Raw genomic sequence first — 18407 nt, forward strand, 5'->3', positions numbered from 1 at the left:
CCGGATGAGTTCCATGGTGGCCTTGAGCCCAAGAAAGCGGACGAGTGGCTCGAGCAAATGGTGAAGACATTTGAGATGCTTCACATTGAAGATAGCGAGCTAAGGGTGACTCTAGCGAGTTACTGCCTTAAGGGAGATGCGGGCCAATGGTGGAAGTACGCCAAGGGTAGATTGGAACTAACATGGAAAGCCTTTGTGGTTGCTTTTCAAGATAAGTATCTACCTCCCACTGCTAGGGAGAGACTGAGGCAAGAGTTTTAGGACCTCAAACAACTTAACCTATTCGTAGTCGAGTTCGAGGCGGCCTTTACTAATTTGTCTCGGTTTGCACCGGAGTTGGTGGCAATGGAGGAACGCCGTTGCATAGATTTTGAAAAGTGGTTGAGAACCAAGATTTTGTTCAAGGTTTCCAGAAACATGATCCGGAACTATGACTGCCTTGTGGAGGCGGCGGCACATGTGGAGATTACGGTACAAGCTGAGGAGGAAAGAATTCGAAGTTCAAAGTCTAGGGGCCAAGAGTCACAGGGAGATTTTAGACACAATAAGAAGAACATGGGAACCTTTTCATCCCAATCTCAGTCACAACAGTTTAGATCTACCTTTTTCTTACCTAGTGCGGGCTTGGGGAAGAGTGCACCGGGCAATTTCTCATGTTTCAAGTGTGGCCAACCGGGTTACAAGGCCTTTTCCTACCCATAGAAGGGAGGAGGGCAACAGACGTTACCACCACCACCATCTAACCAATTTTAGAGTTAGTCTTAGAATAGAGGGCAATGACTTACTTGTTTTCAGTGTGGTTAGTTGGGGCAGATGAGGAGAGCTCTCACGCAGTTGGGAGACGCATTAGGGTCGAGGTAGGCGCAGAGCCAGTAGTAGGCTCATTCAGTTCAGGCTTTACGAGTTAATTAGGTAGTTGCTTCAGCTCAGTCAGTGCAGCAAGCCTATGCTCCGAGAGACGAACAGGTTGAACAGAGGCCACAAGGGCGTGTGTATGTAGTTACCGCACCAGAGCAGTTACCAGGATCCTCAGTTGTGAGAGGTATTTTTGTTGTGTGTAATTCTTTGGCTAATGTATTGATAGATACTTTTGCGTCTCATTCATTTATATCTACTACATTTGCTTATGCATTGGGTTTAGAGGTGGCACGGTTAACGTCTCCGCTCAGGGTAGAGTCACCAGTCGGGGATATAGTTGACTTAGACCGAGGATATTGCAGTTACGAGATAGAGGTCGCCGGGCATCGACTCTCGTTCGTCTTTTTGTTGTTAGACATATTGGGTTTTGATGTCATCTTAGGCATGGATTGGTTATCTTCGTATCGAGCTATGATTGATTGTTATCGTCAGAGAGTTACAGTGTGCACCTTGAGCGGTAACTATTTTTATTTTCTAGGGGGTCGGGTTGATAGGGTCTCATCACCAGTTTTTGACTCTCGTAGTAGGAGCAAGCTTAGTTTCCTTCTTGTAACTCTCTTGGATAGTGAGGGTGACGGGGCTCGTGTTGAATTGCCAAGGGTAGTTTGTGAATACCCGGATGTCTTTTCCGAAGATCTTACTAGTTTGCCACGCCATCGAGAGATCGAGTTTTCTATTGACTTAGTGCCTGGCACGGCACCAATTTCCATGGTGCCATATAGATTTGCACTTGTTGAATTGCATGAGTTGAAGATTCAACTCCAAGAGCTTTTAGATAAGGGCTTCATTCACCCTAGTACATCGCCTTAGGGAGCACCGACACTTTTTGCGAAGAAGAAGGATGGGTTATTGTGGTTACGTATTGATTACTGCAAGTTAAGCCGGGTTACCGTTAAGAACAAGTATCCTCTACCCAAAATAGATGATTTGTTTGACCAACTTAAAGGGTCTTGCTGCTTTTCAAAGATAGACTTAGGGTCAGGGTACCATCAGTTGAGAGTCTGGGAGGAAGACATCCAGAAAACGACCTTTCGCACGTGTTATGGTCACTATGAATTCCTTATAATGTCTTTTAGTTTGACCAATGCACCCGCTTCCTTTATGGATTTGATGAGCCAATTTTTTCGAGAATTCTTAGACCCCTTCGTGGTCGTTTTTGTGGACGACATCTTGATTTATTCTATCTCCGAGGGGGAACGCGAGAGCCACTTGTGGTTAGTGCTTGATTTGTTGAGAGAGCACCAATTATATGCCAAGTTTCGAAAATATGAGTTCTGGTTGACCGAGGTGAAATTTTTGGGACATGTAGTGTCGAGCGAAGGAGTAACTGTAGACTCTTCGAAGATAGATGCTGTGCAGGATTGGGAACAACTACTCATGGTTCTCGACAATTAAAAACTCATGAGAAAAACTACTCCCACCCATGATTTAGAATTAGCGGCGGTAATTTTTGCCCTGAAAATTTAGAGACACTACTTGTATTGTGAAAAGTTTGAGGTTTTCATCGATCATAAGAGTCTAAAGTATTTGTTTTCTCAAAAAGACTTAAATTTATGCCAACGGAGGTGGATGAAATTTATGGAGGATTATGACTTCGAGTTACACTATTATCCGGAGAAGGCCAATGTGGTGGCCTATGCTTTGAGTCAAAAATCGGTGAGTAGTTTGGCAAGCGTAGCCATTTGGGAGTGGGAAATGTTAGGCTATATCGGTGAGTTTGACTTGCATTTGGGTGAGTCTAGCAGGGGTGCTACCTTAATTACTTTGGTTGTTCAACCTACCTTGATTAGTACGGTCTTAGAGGCACAACAAGGTGACCGTGAGGTAGAGTCGATCCGTGAGAGAATCTCCAATGGAAAGGAAGAGAAGGGTTTGAATATTCACTTGGATTGGAGTGTACGTTATCTAGACCGTTTGTTTGTACTTGAGTTTTGTAAAGAGGATGTGCTTCGAGAGTTCCATCACTCACGCCTTGCGGTACATCCGGGAGGCACCAAAATGTATCATGATCTTAGTCGTTAGTTTTGGTGGAGAGGTATGAACGGGATATCGCCTTATTTGTATCAAAGTGCCTTACTTGTCAACAAGTGAAGGCCGAACATCAGAGGCCAGCGGGTTTGCTACAACCCTCACTAATAGCCGAGTGGAAATAAGAGCATGTTACCATGGATTTTGTAGTTGGGCTTCCTCGAACACAACAGGGTAATGATGCTGTTTGGGTGATTTTCGATAGGTTGACTAAGCCTGCGCATTTCATTCCAATGCGCACTAACGATTCAGTTGAGCATTTGGCAGAGTCGTATATTAGAGAGATAGTTCGACTTCACGGGGTTCTTATGACCACTGTATCAGATAGAGATCCTTGTTTTACCGCTCGGTTATGGCAAAGCATTCAAGAGGCGTTGGGAACTAAGTTGACCTTCAGCACCACTTACCACCCTCAAACTGATGGGCAATCGGAGCGTACCATCTAGATTTTGGAGGACATGCTTAGAGCTTGCATCTTTGACTTCAAAGGGTCTTGGGAGAGACATTGCCATTGATTGAATTTTCTTATAACAATAGCTATCAAGCTAGCATTGGGATGACATCGTTTGAGGTCTTGTATGGCTGACTGTGTAGATCACCGGTTTATTGGGCCGAGGTGGGTGATACACCGTTGTTGGGTCTAGAAATTGTTAGAGAGACAACCGAGAAAATTGCTTTCATTCGAAAGAGGTTGGCTACGGCTCAAAGCCGACAGAAGAGTTATGCCGATAAGAGAAGACGACCCTTAGTTTTCGAGGTTGGAGATCACGTGTTCCTTAAGATCTCACCCAAGCAGGGTTTGATAAGGTTTGGTAAGAGTGGTAAATTGTCTCCAAGGTTCATTGGGCCTTTCAAGATATTGGAGTGAATTGGCGAAGTGGCATACCAGTTAGCCTTACCACCATATCTTTTAGGGGTTCACATTGTGTTCCATGTATCTATGCTTAGAAAGAATGAACCCGACCCTTCCCACGTGCTTGATTGGGTTGATTTAGAGGTAGACAAGGATGTCTTTTACGAAGAATGACCGGTTCCAATATTAGATACCTGGGAGCAAGTCCCACGGGGCAAAACTATACCATTGGTCAAGGTGTTATGGAGACACCATGGGATTGAAGAAGCGACTTGGGAACGGGAGGCGGAAGTATGCTCCAAGTATCTAGATTTGTTTGAAAATGCTTAATTGTTTAATTTGAAATATTCCCTAGTGATTGAGGGAAATGTATCAAAGTTGTTAATCATGTGTTGTTACGTGTATTATTATTTTAAGGTATGAGATTGCTATGAATTGCTATTACTTTGTTGAAAAGTTTCATGCTTATGAACCATTGTTGTTAGCATTATGAATAAGACACTTGGAAACCATGATGAAAATGGTGAATTTTGGTTGAGAATAAATATTGTGATTTGAAACAGTATTTAGCATGGTTTTGATCACTTGTTGTCCTTATTTTGTTTGGGAAGTTGTCTAAATTTCGGGGATGAAATTTCCTATGGTGGGAAGGTTGTGATGACCAGGTATGCTTTTTGTCTCATTCCCTTTGAGTTATGATCGGATTTACTCTGTTATAGTGTAGGGTTTTAATGCGAAGTTTTGTTAATCGTTGGGTTCGTTGTTTTTAAAAACTTACTTTCAAAATTCTCGTTCTTATTTACTTCTATTTTGAGTTTCACTCGCTTCGGGAGGTGCGAGGTTGGATCCAAGGTGTCTAGAGTTGAATTGCTGAATTTTATGTCTGGAAGTAGGACCGCACGTGTAGGGGTTGAGAGCTGCACGTGCAGGAGAGGGGCCGCACGTGCAGGGGTTGAGAGCTGCACGTGCGGGAGAGGGGCCGCACGTGCGATGAGGGAGGGATTTTTAGGTTTGGCTATTGCAAAATATGCAGGTGTGGGGGAGGCGCCACACGTGCGGGGATGGGTGTCGCACATGCGGGACTTCGCTAAATTCGAAAATTTGCTTGTTCTTTCCATCTTGGGCTGTGTGTATACCACTTTTTGTATATCTTTCTCTCTCTCTCTCTCTCTCTCTCGCTACAAACTCATTTCTCCTCATTCTCTTTACGTATCTTCCCCTAAACTAGTTTAAATCCTTGATTTCTCCAAAACCATTAACATTTTGACCCTAGTCCTTTGATCAAAGTTGAATAACTTCTCGAGGGCTTCGTAGTGTGCGGTGGAGATCAAGTTCCCACACCGTTGATTTTGGGGGTTTCATTTCATTTCTTCTTTAAATTTGAGATAGGGATTTTCTTAGAGTTATATATATATTTTTGAAAGACTATATTGATTTAGAACAAATTTTGGGAAGTATGGAAACTTTATTTTCAACTCATAAATTGAATATGATTTTTTTTTTTTTTTTTTTTTTATAAAAAAAATGTGGGTTTCCAAAATGTTTCATATGAAATCATGAGATTTTGAGTTATGTTGTTATTGGAGAATGTTTTCTTGAGATAATAAAATTTTTATGAGAAGGAAACCTCATTTATGGAAACCCTAGAAAATTTGAGATTTTCTTTTGAGAAATATGGTGATGTTATGATATTGATGAATGTTGAAATGAAGAATTTCTTAGTGTAAGAGGGTTTGTTGATTAAGAATTGTTGTTGAAAGAAAAAAATGTGACATAACCATGAAATGATTAATTTGTTGAGAATACTTGAATGTGGTAATTTTATTGCTCTTAATGGGTTTATATGGATATATGGTGATCTTGTGAATTTCATTGGAAAGGGAAATGGAAATTGTGATCACGAATGGAACAATTGTGTGGAAGTATTGTAAATGTAAGAATGTTGCATTCCATGGATAATTGTTGCATTACATGGATAATTGTTGCATTGGCATTTCAATCCATTTTGTTATTCCAAGTTTTTGTATATAGAAAATGAAAGTTTGCATTTGAAAAGGGAAATGTTTGTGAAATGAGATCTTCATTGATTTATTTTGAGGTAAATACGTTGGTAAGTTCGGATAGAGGGTGTAGATGAAATTGTTAAAGTTGACTTGAGTGTCTAGGGTGAAAGACCGAAAACTCGTGCGGAGTAGGTACCACGTGCCTTCCGGTTAGCTACTGGTAAAGTGGGGGATTGGTAGTGCTAGTTATGCTTACTTGCAGACACTCACTTAGAGATTACCTGAGTCATATTTACCGCCGCTTGGATTTGATGTAAAACTATGAAATTGTTAAACTTTTAATATCTTTGTGTATGAAGATTTTTCTTTAAGGGAATAAAGATGCGAATATCTTTCAAAGACATAGCATGGCATGTGCATTTCATTTCATGAGAATTGTATAAAATGTATATACTTTGTTAAGAATTTACTACTGGGCTTTATGCTCACCCTATGGGATCTTGGTGCGGAAAAAGACATAGTCAATCCGCTAAACTAGGCCGTGGATGTATATGTTGAGAGCACAATGCTCTTGCTTTGTTTTGTGTATATTTTGCTAGCCAAGAGCTATACTTGTATGGTTTCGAGCAATTTTTTTTGTGTAACTAGGCTTAAGCCCTGGAATTTGTAGCCCTTGAGGGCATTTGCTTATTTTTGATTAAAAGTTCTACATACTATAAATTCATGTACTAGGAATCGTTGAATGTATATTTGCATGTGGAACTATTTTGTACAAACCTCATGAACGTGTACTGCATATATATTGGGGATTCATTTCCGGTTTATTATATGGGATAGTGGTGATTAGGTTATCATTATGTAAATTTTTTTTTTTTTGGGGCATTACAAGTTATATATGGCTATTTTTTTTTTGACTTTTTATATAAAGATTTTTAAATTCCAAAATTATAGATATGGTTAGATGTGCTAATATTTTTATCTTAGGTGTTTAGGGTTAGGGTGGCTGCTGTGCGGGGGCACAACAACCACTGCTGTGCAGCAAAATGAGTCAATTTCGGGACTCATTTCGATAATCCAAACCATTCACATTTTAGAATACATTAAGTAGAACATGTCTGTAAAAAATCAAGTTAATCGGATATTGTTTGCCCATTCATCCACTCACATTTGTATAATAATAATTGTGATTTAAAGTATAAAAATGAATACAAATGAAAGTGGATGAATGTGTAAACGATATTCGATTAATTTGATTTTTTGCAGACATGTTCTACTTAATGAATTCTCAAATGTGAACAATTCGGATTATCAACATAGGCCCGAAATGGGCCCATTTTGCTACACAGCAGTGGTTGCTGTGCCCCCTGCACAACAACTACCCCAAACCCGTATATTTCTTAACTTTCAAGATTTAAAAAAAAAATAAAAAATTAGGAAGTTTAGATTAACTTTAAAGTTTATAGTCTTATGCCATTATAATATATAGATATGAGTATAGATAGATAGATATAGATATAAATTATGTACTAAATTTTTAGGATGATTTATTAATTGAGTTCAGTTTTGACATAATTATTGAGACTTTGCATGGTCTGATTATTAATATTGATGTATAATATGTAAACTATAATATGTAGTGTGTATCCCTAACAAAGATGTCAAATAAATTATTAAAATTGACATAAATCAATATATACATAAATAATAGATTATAATATATTAGATTAGAAAGCATAGATTGGAGAGAAGATATAATGGCCTCGTTTGGGAAGTGACTATTTTAGAAATTTTTTGACTTTTTGACTATTTTAATAGGCTATTTTAGTTTTTGTGTTTGGGAAGATGGGATAGATTTTTATTTGAGTTGGTGTATTGAAAAATGTGTTGAAATGATGTTTGTAATTAAAATGACAATTTTATCCCTATTCTCACATTTTTCAAAGTAAATCAATAGGGGCAAAAATGTAATTCTACTACCTGTCACTGTGACAGCCTACCACTGTCACAATGACAGCCACTGCCGGCCTAATTTTTTTTTTTGTTGAAAACCTTTTGATCTGGTGGCTTTTAGGCTATTTTTGCTTTGGAGGCTATATTAGCCTAAACCACCTCTTCCCAAACAGCGCCAATGTGAATATTTCTAATTTAAAAGCCATAAATCATGCATTTTGAAATCCATAAATCAAGGGATAATTACCTTTTAAATAATTAATTAAATAGATTGGTTAATAGGCTTTTTTGTAATCTACTTAGTAAACTAAAAATTCAACAATTTTAGGATGGAACTTTGAAATCCTCGTAGGCCTCCTCATTAGAAACCTCTTTTTTCTTATATAACATATATATTATTTAATTATGTGAATAAAGGTAATCTATTCCATATTTTCTTTGTTTTATATATATATATACTAGTATATTATCAATGCTAGGATGGAATTTAAAAAACTTATTTATGATTATGTCAAACATATTTTTAAATTGTTAGCATAAAATATACGTAATTTTAAAAGAAAATGTTGACATTATATAATTAAAGTAATAAAAATAAGAATTTATTACATTTGTTCGAAATTCACTGAATAAATAAAACAAAGTAAACTAAAATCTAAATTGTTGTGGGTTTTTATCAGCATTCCTGCATTATCAACATGATAGTTAGTACTATAATTCATGAACTACACATATATTATGTATTTATAAAATGTTATACTTACATATATATATATATATATATATATATATACCTTCTAAAAGATATACACATTCTTCATACCAATCTATATTTAAAACAAAGGTTACGCACGGTGCACAATTTAGTTGACTTTGCATTGTTGGTATAGGTATAAATGCATAGGCACGATATTGACATGACACAGTATAATCGTTAATCATTCTAACTCTATTATCCTATAAAATTTTGGAATTATAACAATGTGTTTGAAAATGTAGGAATAAGTTATTTATAATAAATTATATAGTTTTGCACATTTGATCTCATATTCTTCAAATATGATGGTTGACATCGCAAGATAAACTTTGCCTGTTTATCTTGAACAATGAGATTTATTGAACTAGTATTGTCTTTGACCAAAATGTTAACATTGTATCTAAAAAAAAATATAAGAAAAACTTGTTAAAAGAAAATATTGTATTTAATAAAAAACTTAAAACACTTGTTAAGTTTGAATTATTATTGTACATAACAATTATTTACATAAAGAAAATTACCTCGTTACAATCACCGTATTGAAAAATAAATTAAGTTCAATCACAATCACAAAATATAATCCAATCATCATCAATCAAACAAAGTGTAAAAATACAATCACAGTATTGAAAAACAATGAAGTCAATTGGTAATTAAAAAATAAAATTATTTTTTTTTGTAAAAAAAATATACAAATTAAGTTAATTGATAGTTAAAAAGCACAACCTTTTTTTTTTTATATAAAAAATACAGTGATTACTTTATGTGAATCTAATTAATACAATCTATTTTTTTTTTCCAAACAACATAGACTAAAAATACAATCACCATGTGATTGTATTAAAAAAACATGAATACAATATATTTTTTTTCCAAAAACGCATTAAATAGAATGTAAAAAAAAACATAATCATTTAAAAAAATAAAATCACCTTGTGATCAAAATAGAGTATAAAAAAACATAATCACATTTTTCCTCATAAAAAAAACCAGTGAAGTCACTTGATAATTAAAAAACACAATTATTATTATTATTATTATTATTATTATTATTATTATTATTATTATTTTATCAAAAAGCATAGTGAATTACAAACCCAATCAGAAATTAAGCACAATTATTTAAAAATAAATAAAAATACAGTGAGGTAAAAAACTCAATTACAAAAAATAATCTAATCATTACCATTAATATCTAATCATCATCAATAATTAATATTTTATGTGAACCTAATGAATACAATCATTCTTAATCAATTTTAAAATATAATCACTATGTTAAAAATAAATGATTTACTCACAAAGCTAATATCCAAAACCTAAGGAATACAATCACTCTTAATCAATTTTAAAATATAATCACTATGTTAAAAAATAAATGATTTACTCACAAAGCTAATATTTAATCATCATCAATAATTAATATTTTATATAAACTTAATAAATATAATTATTTTTAATCAATTTAAAAATATAATGACCATATTAAAAAATAAATATTTTACTCACAAAGCTGTTGTAGCTGAACTCTCTTTCTCTCCCTCTCCCACAAAACTGCTGCTGTTGATAGTAGGGGTGAGCATGGTCCGGATTGGACCGGGTTTGAGTAAAACCAGGACCAATCCGTTATCTACGGATCTTGAAAAATTGGAACCAATCCAATCCGTTTAAATCATGGAACCAATCCGAACCAATCCATTTAAACACCGATTAGATCGGTTTAGGACCACGGATTTACATAATTAAATAACAAAAAATATATATACAACACTTTAATTTCATAAAAATATAAATATAGCACCATATTAGTTTCACAATAGCAACATGTCTTTTCGTAATAGCGACAAACTGTTTTAGAATTTAAACAACTATAAGAAAACTAGTTCCATCATAAGTATTTAGACCATTACAAATTAACACTAAAAACTAGCAAACAAAAGTAATAAAAGAAGATACTATGCAAGTTTAGGTTTGGATTTAAGTTTTCTATGAAATAAGAGAAGATACTATGTAGGAGGGTGTATAATAAAAATATAGACTATTTGTATACAGTCCGGATCGGTTCCAATCCCGAACTGTGGGGTTCAATCCGGAACCAATCTGTGAACTACGGATTTTTAATTTTTCAATCCGGAACCGAACCATGGATTCCAAAAACCAATCCAAACTTATTGGATTGGACTGGACTGGATCGGATTACGGATTTCACGGATTCCTAGCTCAGCCCTAACTGATAGGAAGGCTTTAGCTAATATCCGATCATTCTTTAGGGCTGCTGTGGCCTAAAGAATATACAAATTAGAAAAAATAAAATTATTTTTTTAAAAAATATATATATAAATTAAGTTAATTGATAGTTAAAAAGCGCAACTTTTTTTTAATGAAAAATATAGTGACTACTTTATGTGAATCTAATAAAAACAATCTATTTTTTTTTTCAAACAACATAGACTAAAAATACAATCACCGTGTGATTGTATTAAAAAAAACATGAATACAACTTCTTTTTTTTTCAAAAAACATAGACTAAAAATACAATCACCGTGTGATTGTATTAAAAATACATGAATACAATATATATATATATATATATATATATATATTCCAAAAACACATATTAAATGGAATGTAAAAAAAATAATCATTTAAAAAAATAAAATCACCGTGTGATCAAAATGGAGTGTAAAAAAACACAATCACATTTTTCCTCTTAAATAAAAAAACATGAATACACCATGTGATTGTATTAAAAAAACATATTTATCCAAAAACACATATTAAATGGAATGTAAAAAAATATAATCATTTAAAAAAATAAAATCACCGTGTGATCAAAATGGAGTCTAAAAAAATAGAATCACATTTTTCCTCATAAAAAAACCAATGAGTTATTATTATTATTATTATTTTTTATCAAAAAGCATAGTGAGTTAAAAACCCAATCATAAATTAAGCACAACCATTTTTTTTAATGAAAATACAGTAAGTTAAAAAATTTAATTACAAAAAATAATCTAATCATAACTATCAATATCCAATCATCATTAATAATTAATATTTTATGTGAATCTAATAAATACAATCATTCTTAATCAATTTAAAAATATAATTACTATGTTAAAAAATAAATAATTTATTCACAAAACTAATATCCAAAACTTAATAAATACAATCACTCTTAATGATTTTAAAATATAATCACTATATTAAAAAATAAATGTTTTGCTCGCAAAGCTGCTGCCGCTGAACTCTCTCTCGCCCACAAAGCTGCTGCCGCTGATAGAATATAATCACTACGCTAGGGCTGCTATGGCTTTAGGTTGTTCTAGCTTTAGGTTTCTTTAGGGTTGTTGGGTAATAAGGGGTTATTTATAACAATGATAGAGATCATTAATTTTGAAACTCTAAAAAGACCACTAATAACGCGTCCGGATCCTCTAGAGTAACTCTCTAGAGTGATCCTCTAAGAACTACAAAGTACAACCAATGCCAAAACCTAGCATTACATCAAAACTGGCTCATTATATGGACCCATCTCTAAAAGCCCAGAAAAGTCAATAAGAGATGAGCAACACAACCTCCATATCTCTTGGGGAACAACAAAATGACATTGACCACTTTCAAACCCCTTTCTCAAAAAAAAAAAAAAAAAAAAATTCAATCCCCAAGTTGCTCTTCTTTACGTCAACAAGCGAGTTTCGCTCAAAAAAATTCACAGGAGGATCATTCCCACTACAACAAAAAAAGATTTTTACGACGCACAATACATGTCGTAAAAACCCTTCTACGACGTGCAGCGCGCGTCATATTATGACCAATCATGAAAAGTCATTCACTTTCAACGACATGCTTCGTACGCCGTTAAAAATTGTTTAACGGCAAATTTTGTATGTCGTTACTTTTTCTACGACATGCTGTAGTACGCCATTAAAAACTATGTAACGGCAAATTTTGTATGTCGTTATTACTTTTTCTACGATAACTTTTGCACGCTATTAATTGGTGAAACAAATAATGACATGTTGTAGTACGCCGTAAAAAATATATACAATGACCTATTTTGTCTGCCGTAGATAACCCAAGTTTCACAGTATTTCTTGCATGCCGTAAAATATGTTTAGTTAAAAAAAAAAATAAAAAAATAAAAAAAAATCAACAAGTTTTATTTCACCTGTACAATATAAGAAAACATTACAAACATGCTTTATAAACATATATATATATATATATATATATATATCAATCGACCATCAAAATATTGTTTCGAACATCCAAAACAAACTATCCATAAGTTCTAAGTATCCAAAAATTATCTGTGCATTCCAAATCATCTAAAAATTATCTTTCTAAACATTAAAAACTATCGAGTTCAACACCATCCAAAATGTTCTAAATCATCCAAAAAAAAACTATCATTAAGTTCTAAACCATACAAAATTTATCCAAATATCTTCTTGTTAGTACACCATCATGAGCTGATTCAATTGCATTAACACTCGACTTGTGCCCTAGAACAAGCACCTGACAGATTCAATCCACCTGGCTCAGACAGTTCCTTCACCTTTTGGGTCTCTTAGCACCTTCATGGTACCAGATGCCTCCCCTATAGGACCATTTCCAAGGTTTCTTATTCTTCCTTTAATTGGAACTTAGGCCGCTCTCTGTCAAAAAAAACTATGCAAAAGAAATACTATGCACCTGCAAGAATGGCTACAGTGGAAAGTAAAATCAATTGGTTACAAAGTGTTTGGGGTAAAATCAGTTTCAAATAATACCAAGAAAGCACTCATGTAACCAATACATTGCAGGTGCAAAATAAAAATAAAAAAATAAAATTAACCAACCATTACATCAACTAAAAGTAATTAAGTGCTCAAATAAACCAAAAGAGATGATAATCCTACACTTAGTGATAATCTTCATTTATGGGGATAATAAAAATTCATTTAGTTATATATAACAACCCTTAAAAGAATAACAGAAAATAAAGTGAGAAATATAAAATGCACCTAAAGAGAGGACCAAAATGAAGGTGATGGATGGAACAAGATTGGTCATGGCAGTAGCAAAGGTTGCTAAGGTTAAAACCATACTACCCATGCCAGATTACCGTAATTGCTTTATTACAGAATAAGTACAGCTTACCCAAGTAATCTACAAAGAAATGCTTGGCAAGCTGCTATATGTTACATGGACTCGGGTACGGGTGTCGGGTGCGGGTATGTATCTAGAGGTCGGACTCATCAAATCATAAATTTAAGGATACGCGGACTCGGCAAAAAAATGTCATATTTTTATATTTTTAATCTAATATGTGAGATAAATGGTATTATATTTAACTTATAGTGTCAAAATGACATTTATAGCAATTATATAACAATATATACATATAATAATAGTGTTATATACAATTATATAAGAAGTATCCGTTGAAAAGTATCCGACACATATCCCATACCCTTGTCCGAGTGTCGGGTGTCCGACACGGGTATTTGATTTAATTTGAAGAGTCCATGACCTGCTTTTCCTGTAATAAGAAAAATTCAAATAACTGTCAAAATGAAATTTTAAATCAGTACATTACCCACCCATATATATATATATATATATATATATGAATTGACGATAATCTCAATACCTATATTTGTCCTTTTATCATAATTTTCTTCCCTAGACCACTGGTTTTTCCTATTCTTGAGATGAACTGTCAAGGAGTCCAGAGCAATAGGAATATGATTTACTAAATTACTTTCTTACCCAAAAAATTAAACCAAACAAACAATTTTTCAAGAACACATGATATCAAAATTTTCCTTCTTCATCATCATTAAATAGGCCAATGTACAATAGAATTTATTACTCTATATATTGTCTCACATATACTGTAACTTAGTTGACAGTATGTAAAGGCCAAAAGCTAAGCTCATGAGCTTCCTGATTTACAAAATCATTACTTCACTCAGGTATGCATAAGAAATAAAATAAGGTTTTAGCCATATCTTTATATACAGGTTTGAAGCAATTAAAGAATGCACAAGAAATACTATGCACCTGCAAGAATGGCTTTGAAAGCATTGCAACAAGAAGTTTACTAAGAATCTGCAAGACTTGATTTCTGATATACTATGATTAGAAACCCATCAAAAGTAAAACCAGTATAATGAAAAATAAAGATCAACCATTTAATTTTAGCTTGCATGATATATAAAATTATATGAAATCTATCAAAAGGTAAAGCAATAGAATGAAAAATAATGATTGACAACCTCATGTTAGATGCTTTGCCTTTGGAAATTTGAATACATACCAAAGCAGCATGTTCCTCTTGTATGTGCATCAAATACTATCGTGATTCTCCCTTGCATTCTGCAAGCTTTTGGTCACATTTGCTTTTCATTTCTTGAACAGCTTTATCAGCCTGAAGGTGAAGCATGCAAGCAACATGATTCACAACCAAAAGAAATTGCAACTAACCAGGATTATGACCATACCTTTTCTTTCTCAATATTGACACCCTCCAGCTTCCCAACTTCAAACCTCTTGCGGATATCATTAATGGCCTGATGGAAACTCCACCAGAGTCAATCAAAAGAAGCTCGCTCATTGTTTACAAATATAAAGTACACAGTGAAGGGTGGCACCTGGTCATTTTTCTGAGATAATTCTTTCAAATGCCTTGACAATTCTAATTGTTTACTTTCTAGCATCAGATCGTGGTGCTTCTTTGCATCTGCAAGTTGCTTCCAAATGCTTGATTATAGCATCTGTGTGAAAAACAAGAAGCAAGTCTACTAATAAAAATTTAGATAAGAAGCCAATTGCTGTTATCATGTGATAGGCTTGCAACTCCTAGACACTAATCCACATGCAAAAACACTTCTGCAAGCACATGAGTATAGAAGTATGCCGCTGTTTCAAATTGGAATGGCTTATTTAAAACTCCAAATGCATTAAAATTCATTAAATAAATCATTAAGTTAAATGTGTGATATTACTACTATCACTAATACAGGAAGAGCGGGGTGGCAGCAGCAACAAAGTGGTAATAGAAACCGAGCTCAATTCAACTCACTCAGCACGCCTTATTGTTACAATAACTGTTCAGATTGTCTTCAAATGTTAATGATATTATGACAACCCATATTTTGGTCAAATCTATTAATTTCTCAAATAAGGAAAGGTACCTCGGCTGCACCTTACTCTAGGCAAGATGTGAACCATTAGGTATGTTAACCTCAAAGTGTTTTCATGCAGCTTTTTTAGGATGCAAGCTTTAATTTGCTACTCATTAATACATTATTTCAATGACTTGGTCTTGAACCAGAGTAATTTGAGTCTTGATGGAGTAGCCAGTCCAGAAACAGACCATAAATAGAAGCAGTCAATGAAGACGCTAGCTCTATAGCTAATGAGGATTCATCTATTCTATGCTAAAAAACACAATTTAGGACAAACAAATCAATCAGGTTGGATAACTTGTTATAGTTTCCATGGAGAGCAAAGCTAGACAAGCAAGTGACAGAAAGGCAAAGTTGAAGGTACCAGCTCTTAGGTTTTGCTGGCATAGAGGCTGCATTCCTTCCACTACACTCCTAAATGTGAAGTCATACCTTTGTTTACCCAAAATAAGTGATATTCGGAACTTTGATTGCCAATGTCATTAAGTCTAACCTTTTAAACCTTTGTTAACACTTAAGATGAGAACAAGTTTAGTTTTCATTTTTTTTCCAACTCTTTCTTGTTCTCCATGGATATATATATATATATATACTTCTCCAATTGTGCTCAAGTCAAAAAAGTTTTTTCCAAAATCAAAACCTCATCATACTTGACCATAGAATAGAGAAACAGCAAATATCAAACACTAATCATGAATAGAAACACTAGGAAAAAAAAATTTGTAAATGCAAGAATCTGAAATAGATCAAACAAAATCCTTTTCATGGACACATCCAAATGGGTCAGAAATAGTAACAGACAATACCATGCCAAAACAATAAAAATTACACCAATAAACTATTTGAATCAATGAAAAGTTGAATAATTATCATATAGTCATAAATGAAATGCTTAGCAAAAAAACATCACAAGTTGATCAAACCTGCGTCAGGAACACATGTAGCTAAGGATGAGAATTTGGGTCAACTGTATCAGGAACCATTAGGAACCATTAGGTATGTTAACCTCAAAGTGTTTTCATGCAGCTTTTTTGGTCAAATCTATCATCCTACCACGCAGGAAATTCAGAAAGGCGGCAAAGATGAGATGTTTTGAAGCAAATTCACGTAGGATGATGTGAAAATTCTTAAATGAAGAAACCGTATAGACACATTTTAACCTCTCTGGGGTTAATGATCTATTTCAATGAATTCATATTTAAGTTCTAAACCTGTTTGCTTCCAACAAGAGAGAAATTTGACCGAAAAATTTAAAATTCTGAAGTACTGATGACAAATTGAGTAAAATGATATCAGTGAACTAGTCTTTAGATTTTGAAGATTTTTACCAATCTGTCTTGGTAAAAAAAAGGCTCTAGAAGTGATGTCCAGTCACTGGAAAAATTTAATATATAACAGAAGTTTCATAAAGTATATCTAAATGCCAAACATAAACAAGCTGTAAACAATTCAGTCTTATGATTTCAACATGAAGCAACAAAGAAAGGTAATAAGGGGAAAACTATGAGAAAGTAAAGAAACAAAAAAGAACTCTAAAGCAGCATGCAACAAGAGATTGAACGCAATAAATAATAAGAAAGTAAAAACAATACTGACGTGCATGATTCAGGGATAACAACAATTCCAATTTCAACCAAAATTTGTAGTGCAGACAGTTGTGCAACATCATCTCTTCTAACTGGATAATTGCCCAATATATAATCATGTTGTAACTGTCACAGTACAACCAAAATCATCACATTCAAAAGTCAAAAATGATTTAAACTTCAAAAGCATTGCTCAAAATCTACTAGTGGTTAAGAAACAGAAGCAAAATAAAAGCATGATTACATACTTGAACATAAGATAACTGTACAAACATTGGTTCTCCTATAGCTTCATCCGACTCCCGAAATAACTTTTTTTAAATGTCAATTTGCAGTGCAAGATTTCTCCTTTACTTCGGTCCTTTGCTGCCTTAAATTCAGCTAGCAGATCCCCAATGTATTTGTTATCATCCAACCCAATATACTCCTCTATATGACATCAAAATGCATATTATTATGAAAACAAAAGAAAATATATATATATATATATATATTTTGGAACGCAGGTAAAATAAATACCATTTCCAAGATCAGGTGATTTAGAACCAGCAATAACCTTCCAGCACTCAAACAGACTGAAGCTAGAATATGCCGACAATTTAATAATCCCTGTAAGCTCTTGAAGTAGTAATGTTGTTAAACAATACTCATAAACCACAAGAAAAAATCAATAAAGAACAAAAAGAAGATGCATACTGAAATGTTATAGAAGCGAACAAGAACACAGTAACTATCTACCATTTGAACCCAAAAAGTGTCAATTTTTATAAGTATATCCATAACTGTTCAAAGCCAAACACATATGGTTCAAATATCTCAAATGTCAAATCAAAATTTTAGAACACAAGGGGACCAATAACGACATGTATACAGTTAGAAAAATGTTTGAGGGCACAAAATCAGTGGCTCAAATGGCTTGAAACTGCCAAAACGATGCTGTTTTGGCTTGTTTTTTCGCCCAAAATGACGTCGTTTTGACAGTTTCGAGCCATTCGAGCCACTGAATTTCGGGCCACCAACCATTGCTGATACAGTTAATGGACTACCACATAACAAATATAGCAACAAAGGAGGCCATTAAAATTACAAAAGCATGTAATACAAACAATATGTATTTTAACAAGTCAAACTTAT

The 18407-nt window shown here is 33.9% G+C and overlaps 1 protein-coding gene and 1 long non-coding RNA gene across 2 annotated transcripts; one reads left to right on the plus strand and one right to left on the minus strand.

Moving 5' to 3' along the window:
• The first annotated feature begins 2496 nt into the window (after window positions 1–2496).
• On the plus strand, window positions 2497–3392 carry LOC145824368 (uncharacterized). The gene is made up of 2 exons (XM_082924007.1): window positions 2497–2814; window positions 3120–3392. The coding sequence occupies exons 1-2, from the start codon at window positions 2497–2499 to the stop codon at window positions 3390–3392; spliced, it is 591 nt and encodes a 196-aa protein (XP_082780133.1).
• An 11402-nt stretch (window positions 3393–14794) lies between these two features.
• LOC145823532 (uncharacterized) lies at window positions 14795–15814 on the minus strand. Its single transcript, XR_014365816.1, has 3 exons — window positions 15151–15814; window positions 15001–15069; window positions 14795–14927 (listed from the first exon to the last, which is right to left on the minus strand). It is a non-coding gene; the product is annotated as an uncharacterized LOC145823532 (long non-coding RNA).
• Window positions 15815–18407: the final 2593 nt, after the last annotated feature.

Source organism: Camellia sinensis, chromosome 4 (genome assembly GCF_055761805.1).
Source record: "Camellia sinensis isolate YWXY chromosome 4, ASM5576180v1, whole genome shotgun sequence".
NCBI lineage: Eukaryota > Viridiplantae > Streptophyta > Magnoliopsida > Ericales > Theaceae > Camellia > Camellia sinensis.

Coding starts and splice junctions, on each gene's coding strand:
- LOC145824368 (XM_082924007.1), top strand. CDS start 2,497: ATGGAGGATTATGACTTCGAGTTACACTATTATCCGGAGAAGGCCAAT. Junction 2,815..3,119: donor ATATTCACTTGGATTGGAGT/GTACGTTATCTA, acceptor CGAACACAACAG/GGTAATGATGCTGTTTGGGT.